General features: G+C 38.3%; 1 protein-coding gene across 4 annotated transcripts in view; it reads right to left on the bottom strand.

Moving 5' to 3' along the window:
• Nucleotides 1-13102: 13102 nt before the first annotated feature.
• Nucleotides 13103-16939, bottom strand: part of LOC147448559 (NADPH-dependent aldo-keto reductase, chloroplastic-like) — a 40383-nt gene continuing 36546 nt past the window's right edge. The window contains exons 4-5 of one of the 4 annotated variants that reach the window (XM_086522409.1): nucleotides 14409-14564; nucleotides 13103-13586 (exon numbers count right to left, since the gene is read on the bottom strand). In XM_086522409.1, coding sequence (XP_086378535.1) covers nucleotides 13362-13586; nucleotides 14409-14564 — 381 coding nt within the window. In that variant the 3' untranslated portion in view covers nucleotides 13103-13361. Of the gene's footprint in view, nucleotides 13587-14408; nucleotides 14589-16939 lie in introns of all 4 variants that reach the window. The other 3 variants (XM_086522408.1, XM_086522410.1, XM_086522411.1) reach the window with 3 other exon arrangements.

The following is a 16939-nucleotide window of genomic DNA, read 5'->3' as shown; positions in this document are numbered from 1 at the left end:
CCATACAAAGCTTTCTTACATTTTCACACGTTATCTTCTTGCCCTTTAATGACAAAATCGCAAGGCTGCATTACATAAACTTCTTCAGATATGTCACCATTCAAGAAAGCAGTAACAATGTTTGATTGATGTACATCCCAACCAAAATGAGTTGCCAATGCACATAGAAAATGCATAGTAGTCATATGACAAGTGGGAGAAAAAGTTACTTTATAATCTATGCCTTTTTATTGTGCATGACTTTTGCAACAAGTCGAGCCTTATAGCGATCAATCTCACCATTCGGCTAGCTTGTAAACCCACTGTGCTTCATAAAAAGATAGAGGTTCCTCAATATCACATAAACTCAACACAGCCAAAGCATAACAATTTGATGCATAAAATGCATGGCTAGAACCTGAACAAGTACGACTAGACAAAGGTGAATCCAATTTACTGTCACGCAAAGTATGCACCAGTCATTTTGGCATACCTCTAGCGTGCTCATTCTCAACCCTTTCCTCATCAAGTACATTTGCATCAATAATAGGCTGATTTGTAACATTTTCAGAAACCCACATAGGATGTACATTTGCCTCATTGGAATTTACATTCGAACTTCTACCATTGAAAAGAGGCAACAAAGTGTCATAAATGTTTTGTGAGCTCACATTACTGTCTCTAGTAGATGACAGCAAGGACTGAACAGAATCTTTCACAAACACAACATCCCAAGAGACCAAGATACGCTTTGTTTGCGGATGATACGACCTGTAACCATTGCTTTTAGCACTATAATCAACTTTTTGCATTGCGTTTGTGGCACCAACGCATATGCCAAACATCCAAAAACTTGCATGTGCTCAATAGAGAAGGCTTTCCATCATGCCATGCTTTATATGGAGTCATAGACTGCAAAGCTTTCATAGGACACCTGTTAAAAGTACATAAGTGGCACACATGATGGCCTCAAGCCAAAATGAATGTGGCAAAGCTTGACTTTTGACTATACATCGTGCCATTTTTGTAAGTGACCTGTTTTTCGTCTTAGTAACATCATTTTGTTGAGGCATATACGACATTGTACATTGGTGTTTTATCCCACGACTAGCCAAAAATGCATTAAACTAATGAGACATTTACTCCCCCCTTCGATCGGAATGGCGAGTGCCCATAGTACATTTCGAGATGTTTTCAGTCAAAGCCCGAAATTGCTTGAAGCACAAAAACACTTTGCACTTCGCCTTAAGCAGATACACCTTTGCATGCCTGGAGTAATCATCATGAAAGTCGTGAAATAAAGGTAATTGCCCAAGGACGAAGTTTGCATGGGCCCACAAACATCACTATGCACAAGCTGCAACCTACATGTGGCCCTAATTGAACCATCCTTTGGAAACTTCAAATGTTGCATCTTACCCAAAATACAACCTTCACAAACATGTTTAACAGGTGCTTCAAGAGGTGGCAAAGAAGCAACCATATATCAGATTTTTACAAATGTAGCAAACTAGCAAAATTCAGATGTCCAAAACATAAATGCCAAAGTTTTGCATCTAAAATAGCCTTAGAATTCACAACTGAATTTGCAAAAATCTACCCACACTTCTCATACAAAGTGAGCTTATACAACCCACATCATAAAATGTCAGATGCAACATTTTCATCACCCGAACTGAGATCATGAACTGTACATCTGTCATCCACAAATTTGACTACAAGTCCAAGTCTAGCAAGTGCAAATATAGACAAAGATTCTTCTTGATCCCAGGTACATACAATGCATCAAGAATGTGAAATACTTTCCATTTGCAGCAATAAGCACAATATTTCCAACTCCCTGAACTAGATAAGAGGCATTGTTGGCACAAGTGACTAGATTCCCATGAGGGACAGAATCAAGAGAGCTAAACAAATCATGATGTGAGGTAATGTGATTTGTAGCACCACTATCAAAATACCACACATGTGAATCTGCAGTAGCTGACATGCATGCATCATGGCTGGTAGGATCATAAGTACACTCTGCACTAAAAGCCCACCCTGCATCTACATCAACATCACAATCTCCTTTCACAAAAGACTCTACAATAGATGCACTTGTATTGGACCCTGTAGTTGATATAGCCTCTTTCTTCTTAGCCTTCTTTACCTTCAATTTTGGACACCGCTTGATCAAAGAAGGTCAAAGACACGTGTTAAATGATCTTTATGTTCTTGCTTAGATTTACTAAACACCGAAATATCATAAAAAATACAATGACAGAGTCTTGATGGTCAATGAAAATTCGGTTCATCATACGAGTGAAGGTTGCTAGTGCATTTGTTAGACTAAATGGCATGACATGGAATTCATAGTGCCATGTTTGTGTTCTAAATGCAATTTTGTAGACATTTTGTTCAAACATTTTAACTTGGTGATACCTTGATTTAAGGTCTATTTTTCTCAGATGTTTGTCCCTTTGAGTTTGTCTAGTAGATCATCCACTCTAGGAATAGGAAACCTATTCTTAATGATGATCTTGTTTAGAGCACTGTAGTCGATACACATACAAAAAATTCCTTTTTTCTTCTTAACAAGAAATATTGGAGCTCTGTATGGTGAACTACTAGGTCTAATAAGGCCCCAATCAAGTAAGTATATGATTTGATTTTGTATATCAATTTGTGCAGTTGGGTTTACACGATATGGTGCTCTACAAGGAGGTTCACTACTCAAGATAATATCAATTTTATGGTCTTTAGGGCGCGATAATGGTATTCCAGGAAGCATACCATGCATGAAACAATGTTTAAATTGTGAGGGAAATTCATCGTCTGAAGAGTCTTGAGAAGTTTTGATTTGAGTAGAAAGTTGGTTTACAAGCACCAGATAGGATTTTCCTTGCTTTTAAATTACTCATTTGGCTTGAGTGTGAGAGAGTAGTGGAAAATTTTGATGCTTTAGGATTGCTTGGATGGAGTAGGTTTTGTTTTCATGAGTGAGAGTTAAAGTGCATATTTTGTAATTGATTGGTAGGTTAAATTCATGTCAAAAAGGCATCCCCAAAATCATATCAATACCATGCAAAGGTGCGACTATAAATATATGTGTATGAGAAAATTCACCAATGCAAACTTCAACAGTGACTTGAGTCTTACAGTTAAAACATTGCTTCTCTTTATGAGGTGAAGAGAGTTGTGAAAGAGATAGTTGCTATGCCAATCGTGTAGAGATGGTCATGGTTACTACCATCATCTAAGAGAATTGTGATATCTTCACCTTTAACTGTGCCTTTCACTTTGAGAAGAGTGTGCGGAGATATAGGAATACTTGGAGAAGGATCTTCATTGGCATCATACTCAGGATCATAGCCCTCACCATAATTGGCCCCAACTTCATTGTCATAGCATATTTGATGAGGTTAATTTGTGCACCGTTTGGGTAGACGTTGTTGAATGGTCTCTGGTTGCGGTTGCGTGCAACTCCATTAGATTGGCCATTGAAATGACCGTTGCTCTTAGTAGGGTTGTTTGGACATTTATCTTCATAATGAAAAAAATGAAAGCATTTGTAATATTTCACCTTTTTATCACCGTTGGAAGATTGATTAGGGTGTTGATTGTTGGCAGAATTTCGGTTGGCTCTCTGTTGCATATGGTTTTTGTTGTTGCCATGAGTTTGAGAGGATGTAGTAGAGTTGCCAAATCTGCATCTCTTGAAGAAGGTACGACTCTGGTTTTCGTTTCTGTCAGCGTTAGGAGAGGAAGGAATTTTCTTGTTATGATTATTGTTAGTGGATTGATCAACATGGACGTAATTTTTTGGCAATCATTTTTCGGTGAGCAGTTTTTTGGAATCCGACGAGTAGATTTTAAAAAGATTCTTTTCCTCTCTTCTCAACTTTATTCTCTCTCTTGATCCTCTGTCGACTACTCTCTCTCTCTCTCTCTCTCTCTCTCTCTCTCTCTGAGGTATGTGTGCGCTTTGCCGGTGGTTGTATTGTGTTCAAAAAAAGGGAAAAATGATTCAACCATTCTACCACCCAAGCTTCGTATATAGGCTTAAGGTATTTTCATCTTGAATAACCTATCTTGAGTTCAACTCTCCTCGTTGGATAGGTCTCCAAGGTCGCTTCGAATAGTTTCCTACACATTTTCAACCTGATTCTTCTTCTCCATCATCATCTGCCTCTCTCTCTCTCTCTCTCTCACACACACACACACACACACACACACACACACACACACACACACATTTGGCAAACACTCCTGGATCAAACATTCATAATTTATAAATCACTCTCTCTCTCTCTCTCTCACTTGCCTCTCTCATGTGCACTCATATAAACACATAGTCTTCTCAAGTGTTGTGATATATGCTGGGCAACAAGCTTAACCACCAACGTGATAAGTGTCCTTCTATTATTTCATACTTGTGCGCACCCATACACATGCACATTGGTATACAAACTTGGAAAATATACTCATAGCAGAGTACACACACTCTTTTCAAACATCATGATATACACCGTGCAACATGATTAGCCATCATCTAGATAATGAAACATGCACAAAAAATGTTCGCAACAAATCAATTTCAATGGTTAACACTCCATAATAATGAAATTTGATTTGAACAACATTGAACAATATTTAAAGACTGCAATAACAAAACCACATACTAATATTAAAAGGGGTTAAAGTACACAACTTAAAACAATAATGACAATAAGATAAATATGGACCAAAACAAAATAGTACAATATGCTAATATGGTGTCAAGACCTTATCTCTAACATTAGCGAGGAAAGGTGAAATCTATTCTTGTTGTTGTTGGCTCCATTGGCTTGTCCTTGCGCAACAATGTATGCCATCCTTCTACCCAAGCCTCCGCAGGCTGCACACTCTTGTAGGGTGTGAAAACCATGTTCTCCCCAAATCATGATTACATTGTTGGCTAGTGCGGCAACTTGCTTGATATCCCCTTTGGTTGGATGTGCATGGAATCAAGGTCTTGCATGGCGTTGAATATGGAGCTTGTGGCCTCGTTGACTGCATGGAGAGCGTCCGTATAGTTAAGTGCACTCTGAAATCAAGATCTTACATGGCGTTGAATATGGAGCTTGTGGTCTCGTTGATATCACGGAGAGCGTCCTTGTAGTTATGTGCACTCTATGCTATGCATACATCATTCATAGCATATACATGTTGAGAATGTAATTGGCATGCACATTGTTGATGGGGTCAACACGAGGGGGTGGTTGAACATGCTGATCACGTTTTCCGCAATTTCCCCTAGGCATGGTAATTATGTGAACGAGAGAAAACTAAAGGAAGAAATTAAATATTTAATTAGAGAAACTTGGAATGAATAAATGAATGAAACTAGTGTTCTTTTGGCTATTTATAAAAAACCCCAGCATCTTTACTTGAAAGGTCATTCACACCATGTCCTCTGTGATATTTTCACATAAAATATTACAAAGAAAAAAAATCTCACTAAAAGATTAACCACCATTGATTAACTTGCCTTTAAAAACTAAAGCTAGTTACACAAAAAACAAAAAGCGGCAAACACATAGCACATGGTGATCATCGAAAATTAAAACATAGTATGACCAACCAATAAGTTTTGGTTTGCCATTACATAGAGAACAAGTTCATATGGAGTAATCGATACAAATCGGGATTCAGGTTCCCAGTGGCCACAAATCTTGTGGGGGTTGTGCTACTGGGGTGTGTACAGGTGGGGGCCCCATGGACAGTGTGGAAAATAGTGGCCGATAGAGTGGTTGACCATGGCTTGGCAAACTTGGAGCTATAGTTGGAGGTCTACTATGAGGAGGAGCAGATGGCACAATCAACTCTTGGTGACGTCGTAAAGGAGATGGGGATGGATGTGACTGTGCTGAACGTGATACCTCGCCCAACATGAAGAGTCAATCCTAGACCACTAGGAAGCCACTGCTACGGTTCAAGACGTGCCAAAAACAATTTGCAATCTCAATCAATGCTGATGCAATGTCATTGTAGACGCTCACACTCCATTTCCAAGCTACCACAACCTGCAAGACAATCCAAAACTGCATCCCCAACCTTTGTGAAGGTATAGCACAAACATGAGCGGACATTTCAATGGCACATTAGCAAACTTTTCAATGGCAAAAATCGAGCATAAAAGTTCCCTCCTCGACTTACCGAGCAAAGAACTCACTCTTCTCCATGCCAGGCCAAAATGGTGCTCCAAGGGTATCTAGTGTCCACGGCAAGTCCCGTAGTGGCTCTCGGATCATGTCACTATCAAACTCATACCCATCGTTGTCAGCTGCCACACTTGGCGGTCATATAGTGGAATCACTGGAAGCCCATCAATTTTACGTGTAAACATGACCAACAGTAAGGTCTCAACTTGCAAATAGGTACTGTTTTAAACAAAAAACATACCAATATCTACCAACCATGAAATTTTTGGAGAAATGGTTGAGAACTTACTGAATCTGTGAAGTCATCTATCACAGTGTATGTGCGTGACACCATCCAGAGAAAAATGAAGATGGCAAAAATCGTGCAAGGGGGCCTCCTCGATGATGAGTGCCAAGTGGTTTGCTCGGCAGGCCATGACTACTTATTATTTGGTAAAAAGGAACTTTGGAAAGGCTAGGAACCTCATTAGGCTATCACACAATTGTCCTCATCAGCCGGACATTTGCTCTGCTTCTCGGATTATTTATCTCTAAAAGGAATAGAAAATAAATTAAATTTTTAAATATTTTCCAAATAAAATAAAGAAAAATAAGAATGGAAATTGTGTAAAGGTGTCGCCTCCACATGTGACTGGAGGAGACAGGATACCCGAGTCCTAGGATGAGGATAGAGATATGCTTGGAGAAAGTATATGTGATTACTTGAAAGATAACTATATAACCTTAATAATACTAAAGAAAAAAAGAATTAAAATATTCTAAAAGAAAGCCTAGGAAAAAAGCGTCGATGATCTTGAATCAAGTTTGATTTAGAGAACTCCCGTAATTGGCCATAGAAAGTTTGAGTTCAATTTAATATGATGACTTTGAATGGAAATGTCGATCTGATAAAAAAGTATTTCTCAGTTTGAGTTCAATTAGTGTGATGACTTTGAATGGAAAGGTCGATCTGATAAGGAAGTATTTCTTAGATTTAAGGGATCCATGTAGGAAAAATGAAATGTTATCACCCCCTTGAGTTGGCATCAAAGAACACGAGGTGTTCTATCATGGTGTTGATCTCGAGTAGGAGGAACATCAGGAATCGTGGGGTATCCATTTGGAGATGGTGTAGCCGGTGGTCCTTGTTTGGCATAGCCCTGACACTAGCGAGAAAAAAAGTATCTCCACAGCTCTAAGTGTGTTACACGCGTCAATACCATATACATGGCAACAAATGCCCCCTAGGAGTGATGAGGTGAACCAAAATGTCATATAGAGTTTAGGAAAGTTCAATGTCCTATGGACATGATAAGCCCACAAAGGGAAGCAAGCCTAAAGCTGTGAGCTTCTCATAAGGCAATGCCTTTGTGAACAGATCCACAAGGTCGTCTTATGTTGACAAGTTAGCTAAGCTAAGCTATAACATGCCCAAGATTTATCAATAAAAACTATTTCAGTTACTTTGCAAAAGTATTTGAAGTTCACATTTCTGTTAAGTTATAGAGAGTTTTGATGGAACAATGGGATCAAAAATCGGAGTCCGTTTAAGATCTTTACGAATAGTCAAAAGTTATGCAAAGTAGCATCGCAACAATCTATAATTAAGTTACGGCATGGAGACAATAAGATATGAGATATTAACCATGGTAATTAGTTCGTTGACTTCTAAGACGCACTCTAGGATTTTTCAGCACATCATTCGGACTACAACACTATTAATTGTGGGCCTTACTCACTTGGGAACAACAAATTGCTAAGATTAGGAGCACTTTAATGCCTCAAGACTATAATTGAGGATAACAATTGACCCATGGGAAAGTTAGAAAAACTTGTGGCTAAAATTTGGAAAAGAAAGAGTGTTTTTGGAAAATAAAGAAGAAAGAGTATTTTTAAGAAAGGATAGGTGCTTCTAAGAAATGAAGAGTGTTTCTAAGAAAAAAAAGTGTTTTTAGGAAAGAAAGAGTATTTTTAACAAAAAAAAGTATTTTTAGGAAATAAGGAGAGTTGAAACAAGATTAGAGCTCCTCTTTCCTCTTTTCCTCAATATAGACAAGCTTTCTCCTAAACTTAAACACTTCTAATTCGCACATAGGAAATCGTGCGTGATTTTTTATTATAAAGAAAACCGCGAACCCGCATGACTTATCTTCTTACTTTTCATTATTTTTAGCAGTTTCTTTTACCCTCGAGAGCATATATAAAGGCCCACTTTCCTCAGTCTCAGACACACAAAGGCTCTGAATAGCGGAAGCTCCCTTGCCTTGACACTGGAGGTATCTTCTCTCTCTCAACTTCTCTCCATGTTCATCTCTACTACCATCTTGCTATCCCTCAGATTATAGAGCTCTCTCTCTCTCTCTCTCTCTCTCTCTCTCTCTCTCTCTCTCTCTCTCTCTCTCTCTCTCTCTCTCGCCATCTTCTCGACAAGCATGGAATAAAAACTCTTTCTTTTATGACGAAGCTCTCTCTCTCTCTTCTCTATATCAATGTGATGGCCTCAAAACGAGTGACAAGAAGCTCCAAAGATGCTCCTACCGTTCCACCTCCGAAGAAGGTACAAAGAAAGGTGTCAATTACTCCAATCTTAGCTCAAGCGGAGGTATCAACTGCTACAAAAAAAGTTGAAGCCGTCCAACCTTCAACGTGAGAGGTAGTCGAACACGTCGCTAATCCGATAAGATAAATTTATAATTTTGCATCATTATACATGTTGACATAGTAAGTTAAACCTAGAAATATTTTTAAACCATCCAAGAAACGTGATCATATCACAAGAAACAAGCATACAATTTTGTAAAGTAGTGACATAATTGTTTGATATTGGGAGTTAGATGATCATGTCTGAAGAATTTCTTAAAACAGAAAAATTATCGAAGGAATATATATTTTTTATATGGAATTACTTGCGATTAGCGAGATGGTCTCACTATTAGCGGAGAAGAAACCGAGGTTATCAGCTCTCTTTTTGTCCTTGTGGATAGCGAGATGCCCCTTGCGGTTAGCGATTGGGGAAGTTGGTGTATTCATGGCTAGCAAATAAGTAAATTCTTTGCAAAGACTCTGTTGGTTAGACAAAGAAAGTCCGCGGGTAGCGGCAAAATCATAAACAATTGGATAATTTCTTTTGTTAAAACATAGGTCTGTTTTTAGTAGACTCTATTTGAGAAAGAATTGTTTGGGTGATTTTTGAAGGACAATATAAAAGAACTGTGTCTGACATTAGTAAAGGAACCCTGTTTGTACATGTAAATCAACGTGGTAATATCCGAAAAACACGAGGAATGGGTGAGTGCAGCGTGAAAGTGGGAGACTAGTATCCAAACAAAACTATATCTACATACGAGTGGACCCAATTAGTCGGGTACTTTTCACAAGACTACTTGTTAGTTTAGAACAAGTCTCATATTACATTTAGGACTTTATGAATGGCAGACGTGCCTCTTCAACGTGGGAAAAAAGGCGTTGTTTGTAGACCCTAGGTATGTCAACAAGATTTTATCTTTATGACATAGGAACTAGCTCCCATTGTAATCCTTTGAATTATCGACATGGCTTGTGGTGTATGACTCTCACATCCACAAAACTCGATGGATAGAGGACTTCCTCTCTTCTATTGCTCGTATCCTTACTTCGTTGAATTAGAATAGGGTGTCGTTATTGGAATCTCAAAATAAAGGAAGGCCCCAACTATCAAGTCACCCTAATCTCTTGGTTGGGGACCTCACATGATCTCTCCAATTGAGAGTCTCTCCCTGATATAGTGCTAATGCACCTCAATGTGCTTTGTGTGAGCATGAGAGACTGGGTTCCTCGCAATTCTTGATGCGCTCTATCTATATCAGCATAGATAAGAGTGCTAGACTCCTATCCAACTTCCAAATCAGCCATAAGGCATTTTAGCCACACACATTCAACCGTAGCTGTGAACTTTTCCCTGTACTCAGCCTCAACCAGAGGTGGCCATAGTAGGTTGCTTCTTGCTCAACCAAGATGCATGAACTGCTGAGCTTAAAACAAAAACCACTCGTGTGTCACAATAATCGGTCCAATCCGAGTCAAAAAAAGCATGTGAATCTCGTGGCAATGATCAACTCTTGGGATAAAACAACCCAAGATGTATAGTGACACTCAAATAGCATGTGAATCTGGTGGCAATGATCAACTCTTGGGATAAAACAACCCAAGATGTATAGTGACACTCAAATAACAAAATATCCTCTTAACTGCTTGCCAACACTTAGACCTTGGGCTCTGCATATATCTACTTACTTGAAAATTCAATGTGTGGCCTTGTAATACATACGTAAATGAGGTCACCAATAGCTATTGGATAGTGGGTAGCATCTCTAGCATGATGTAGACTTAACTTCAAACCTCTCGACATAGGAGTGGCAATTGTCTTGCAATCTTCAAGTCCAAATTTGCTTAGCAAAGTTTGCACTGCCTGGAATAATGCAATACCCTCATCTCATTGCTTGTTCTCAAATGTGGCATTCAAATCATCCTTAAATTCAACAATATGTGTCGCATTCAAACCAATGAGTAGTAAATCATCCACATACACAACAACGATAAGATTTATATCATCTGCATGTTTTACATACAGGTTGGTCTTAGTTGGACTATTTTAAAAGCCACATGCAGTCAAATGGTTGTCCATTTTCTCATACCAAGCATGAGAAGATTGCTTTAAACTAAAGAATGCTTTATTACATCTACACACTTTCTTTTTCTACCCTTTCTTGACAAAACCATGAGGTTGCATTACATACACTTCCTTAAATAAGTCGATAGAAGTCACCATCCAAGAAAGCCGCTTAATGCCCCACTGATGTACATCTCATCCAAAATAAGCTGCCAATGCACAAATGAAATGAACAACAAAAGTTTAATCATAATCGATGCACTTTTGTTGAGCATAACAGCTAGCAAAAAGCCTTACTTCATAGAGATCAATTCTACAATCCGACTCGTGTTTTAGCTTAGAAATCCACTTTGTACTAATGGCCTTCTTCCTAAGCGTAAAGTCACATTAAGACCAAGCATTTCACAAGTGCATCATATTAAACCTTGCATAACAACCATCCAATCCTTTGAATTTTGTGTTTATTCAAGAGTAAGAGATTCAACCTCGTCACACATACTTGACATAACAAAAACATAACAATTTGATGCATAAGAAGCACGATGAGAACTCAAACAAGTATGACTAGACAAAAGTGCATCCAATTCATTGTCACACAAAGTATAAACCAACCATTTGGCATACCTCTAGCTTCCTCATTTTCAACCGTATCCTAATCAAGTGCATCATTTACATGTCCATCCAAAATAGACCGATCTGTGACATCACTTGAAACCTACGAAGGCTATGTTTGCTCCTTTTAGACTTACATTTGTATTCTCTCCATTGAGAAGAGGCAATAAGCTATCAAAAATGTAATGTGAGCTTACACCCATCTCTTTATACATAACAATAAGGACTAAACTGCATCTTCCACAAAAAAGTCTCGAGAAATCAAGATACAACTGACTGCGGATAATATAACTTGTAAACTCTTGCTTTCATCACCAAAACCAACAACGATGCATTTGACAGCCTTATCATCCAATTTTTGATGTTGTTTTTGTAGCACTAGAAAATAAGCCAAGTAACCAAAAACACGCAAGTGACCAAGGGATGGCTTCTTATCATGCCATGACTCATATGGAGTCATATACTGGAAAGATTTGGTGGGACACATGTTAAGCATGTAGGCAACACACATATAGCCTACATGTGTCAAAGCTTATGAACATACATCATGCCATCTCCATAACTGACCTATTTTTCCTTTTAGCAATACCGTTTTGTTGAGATTTTAAAGGTACATCAAGTTATGCTTTGGAAAAAGTGATGTGTCCATTGTTGGATACATAGATGTGGATAATCTAGGAATTGTAGACAACAAGAGGTCTACATTTGGCTATAGTTTCATATTTGATGGAGGAGTTATGTCTTGGAGGAGTCTTAGAGATCATGTCTTCAAGGTTGCATGTCCTCTTCCACTATAGAGGTCGAGTATGTTGCAACGTCAAAGTCTAGCAAGGAGGCTTTATGGTTGGCATGTTTAGTGGGAGATATGGCAAGGGTTAGTAGATTCTAGCGTTGCATTGCGATAGTTAAGAGTACCATTGCTTTGGCAATGCATCATGCGATCCAGTCCAAAACAAAGCACATTGAAGTGAGGTATCACTTCATATGGGATGTGTTGGAAAATAATTATATCAAGCTCGCCAAAGTCCGTACATATCCACAATTTTTTTTTAGCAACATGTCCACAAACACTTGATGGAAAGTAAGGGGCAATAATTTAGCCTTGAAGAAGAAAAAATTACAGAATTGTATTTGTACATAGACAGAAAGAGGCGCAAAAAGAAGGAAACCACACCGAGTAGACAAATTGGAGCTTCTGAAGAAAAACTTGATTGCTAGACAGAATTGTATTTGTACATAGACAGAAAGAGGCACAATAAGGACACCACACCGAGTCGACAAATTGGAGCTTTTGAAGAAAAACTTGATGCTAGATTATAATGCTAGAAATTCTTTATACACTTATGGCAAGACAACAACCATTCCTAACTATTCGTCATGCAAGGCGGCATGCCCAATTGGTAAAAAATTATGAATTTCAATCCTAAACAAGAACTTGGAGGTGTGGGCAATGGTGAATGTAACAAAACTCCAACATTATAATTTAAGGGTGAAAAGAATTAAAGCGCACACAAAGCAACCCTAACAATAATGGACAAAGAGCTATAATGAACCATTGGTCATGCCATCACTAAAAACATAAATGATGCTAAATTGCCCTTGAGTGGTATACATTTCTAGTGCTTTATAAAATGTAACCCTAGACAAAGAGACACATATGTAGCACTAAAATTGAGACTTTATGTACAGATTAAGATCATGTAATGAATTGCATTAAACTTTGCATTGAGAAGGGTATTTTTAAACCAAGTGTGCCATCATATTTGACACAATAAATACACATGTTTTATTGCTCTTTTCCAACTATAACAAAAGATCCTCTTCCCCTTCACAATTGTGGATCATGATGATATCTACCTTGTCAAATACATGTCTTAAAAGAATCAAGCACCCCTCTTGAAACATTCAACAATGTTGACCCAAGAAGGAACCTTAATTCATGGGGCAAACAAATCTCACTAGTGCTCATCCCAAAGGTCTTTGGTAGATTTGAATGGACTAGTGGTTTGGTTGCATAAGTAATCACAAGTAGAAATTCGTCTTTGAATTAGTGTGGAGATAAGACCCATGTCTTCCATTTGTAGATCCCAATCATATAGTTGTAAATTGTTGAGTTGATGGATAGGATTGTAGCTTTTTGGTAAGACACTAACTCCGCTTTGTAGAGCCCACTTTAGTACTATCTGCTCATAAATAAATAAATAGTAAAACACCATCTTTCTACACATATTCACAAAAACAATACTCACAATCATGGGTTATTGTTCATGTATACAAGCATGGATACATTGTCATACACACCTATATTAACCTACATGCATATATGTATCGACATGTATGCATATCTATGTTGGAGAATCTTCACACACACACACACACACACACACACACACACGTCATTTTCATCTATTGTTCTGAGAATGGATACTTGCTGATATTTAACACTACATGGATTGTAGGTATAAGTTAAAAAGGTTTTAAGTAGGACATGGATAACAACTGATAGGTCTGTTGACACCACCTGTAATATGTATTCAAAGTTAACAAATATGTTGTCTTGTTTATATGGATGCAAATGAGCACTCTATCTTTACTTAGGATCGTTTTGGCTAAGTTGTTGTCCATCACTGTTGAAGCTGGCCTTCTTCACTGCAGAATAAGTTGTTCTTGACTATCTTATGTACAAAACAAAACACTAGAATGATACCTCATTCTCACTATAATGCACAAAAATAAATCAAAGACTAAGTTGTTTTTTGTTAATCCTTGTCCTTTGTTTAAAGCCAAATGTCTTTTGAACTGTTATGTTCTTTTGTGTATAAGTATAATTCTAAATATACATACACACACACACATACACACACACACACACACGAGCACTTACACTTTGCATCCACATACATGAGGAACAAAATTAGGCGCTTTCTAACTCACAACAAAATGATATGTAAAAACCAAAAAACGCGCTACTTGTAAAATAAAACTCTCTCAATCACATGCAATACCTGACTAGTAGATTTCGACTTGAGATGAGCAAGGTGAGCAATGGTGGGATGAGTGAGCACCTCATCGGAGCCATACTTGGTGCCAGGTGCACCAAGGGGAGACCAAGCGCTAACATGCACACCTTGCATGTGGCAAAATTCACGTAGTTCTTTTTGCTGCCATAAGGGGTGAATTTCTACCTGATCAAACATATATAACTTGAGAGAGAGAGAGAGAGAGAGAGAGAGAGAGAGAGAGAGAGAGAGAGAGAGAACAACTTGAATATGATTTCTTTCCTAGTACAATTTTGATGAGTTTTCTCATAGTTACAATGATTTACTTTGTATATGTATGATACATTGAGTGCATAGATTTTGCCACACACACACACACACACACACACACACACTTGTCACTTCATCTAAACATATTGCTACATCCAACTACACACACAAACATACCTTCTGCCAGTGCATTTTCACTTTGGTTTCCCCTAATAACTCTTGGTTTGGCACTTCATCGGCGGGCTATGGTTGCTCTAGCACCTCATCTAGAGGTGATTTTGATTGTGCTCTGAATCACTTTATCTGGCTAGAATAGAGTGGATATGTATAGTTGTCCACCATAAAATTTCATATGGGAATCCCCTCACCCATTGCCTACCTTGCTTACCCAATGGGATGAACCCCCTAATTTCTTTATTAGAAAAAAACCCCATGTCTGGGCAAGAGTCAGGGCTTCCAATTTGGTCAGGTTACCTAAAATTTGGCACTCTCTAAGGGGTGAATGCACTCTGTCACGCGCGTCTCTTCCACTCATGGTGCGTCACGATGAACATATCTCGTTCTGATAACCTAGCCTGATGGTGGATGGCTCGACACGGTTTTTTGGCCCTTTTTCCTTGGTATGATTCTAAACAAATAATCCTTCTACCCTCATATCGAGAAGATTCTGTGCTAGCCGGCTATGACACCTCCATAACTGAGGACTTTTTGGTGTTTTCCCCTGCCTCTTCCTCTTCTACTATATAAGGTGTGAGATTCTTTCTCCTCCCTCACTTAGACTTGGTGTAGGGGAAGAATGTGTGAGAGAGGTCATATTGATGCTTGGCTCTGTAATAGTCTATATCCCCTGCTACTTTGATGATTATTAGGATGGCTTCCACTTCACAGGTTTTATTTATTCACCATCAACAATGTCTGCTGTGGATTCTACCACATTAGCATTTAACTTGATTGGCTTCTGTTGTAAACTGGTTTTGTACTAATGTTAATTGCTGAAATACTTGTTATAATCCGGTGTTGCAGGGATATTTTAAAACTTAAAATCCTACATTCTTGCTCTGACTAACTGTGAATTTGTTATATGGCTATAATGGGAAGACTTGTGTATTATAAAAAGGTGAGAATGGTTCATAATACTAGTCTTTTATCTTAAAAGGCTGAACTCTGGCCCTGTTTTGAGTTGGAGACACTTTTTGAGGAAAGTTGATATATTAATATAAGCTAGGCAAGACCTTGTGCTTGTGATGTATGGAATAAAAGATGGGGGATTCTAGCACTAGTTTCTGACCGGCATATGATTATCGATCTAGTCTTGATGCTTTACTACCTAAAATTTGGCTTAACCAGAGATTCTGGCTGGCTTTTGGTAATTTTTTGAAATGCTTCTGCTCCATAGGATCTATATTTCACTCAAAACTTAGTTTTAGAAAAATTCTAATGTTGTGCCACTATAATGTTATGAGGCTTTTGGAAGGATACTAGCTCTTAGTTGGATGATTGGAAGATTATGTTAGAATCTGGTTCTTGCCTTGGAACATTGATTCTAGAAAGGATGTTTTTTGTCGCTGTTGGTTGCTGAAGGCAAAGAGGAAATGTATTCTGCTATCGACTACTACATTAGGACTTGAACTACATGCTGACTGATTTTAATTAGCCTAATTGGTTTAAATGGTTCTATTTATGGTTAATTGAGTAAAAAAAGAGGGCTGATTGGTTACTGATTGACTGGTTGTTGGTTGATATTTAGACTAGCTCACTTGGTAATCATATAGCTCGTAAACCCGTTTTTTGACTTTTTATTACAACATTAACTGCTACTAGGTTCTTGGGTCTTTTGAGTCTCTAAGATGTAAGCCTACCTCACACATAAAAATGACTCTCCCTTGCTAGGGGTTTGAAGGGTCTTATGGTATTATCATGCTCCCTGTGATTTGATCTTTACTTGAGTCTCCACGGCAGGTTTCTTCTACTGGCTGTGTCTTGATTGGAGATCTGATCTATAGCTCATTTTTTCTGGTCTTTTAATTTTGGTCTTTGGATGTGGCTAGTCCTTTCTTTGGACTAGATTCAACTCTCATAAACTCCCTATATCTGGGTATGGGTTGAGGTGGCCTGCTTTCTTCACTAAACTACCTAAGCTGGCTGGCTTCATTACCCACTCGATGAGAGAAAAGTGATAGGCAGAATTTGTTGTCTCATTTTTCCATTTTTACTTGGCTTTTCTGAGCAAAATGTCTCACTAGATTGGGGCCTTCTTTCTCTATGGC

The sequence above is a fragment of the Adiantum capillus-veneris genome, chromosome 10 (genome assembly GCF_014529385.1).
Source record: "Adiantum capillus-veneris isolate H3 chromosome 10, ASM1452938v2, whole genome shotgun sequence".
Taxonomy (NCBI): domain Eukaryota; kingdom Viridiplantae; phylum Streptophyta; class Polypodiopsida; order Polypodiales; family Pteridaceae; genus Adiantum; species Adiantum capillus-veneris.
This window is presented reverse-complemented; position numbering and strand designations above follow the sequence as displayed.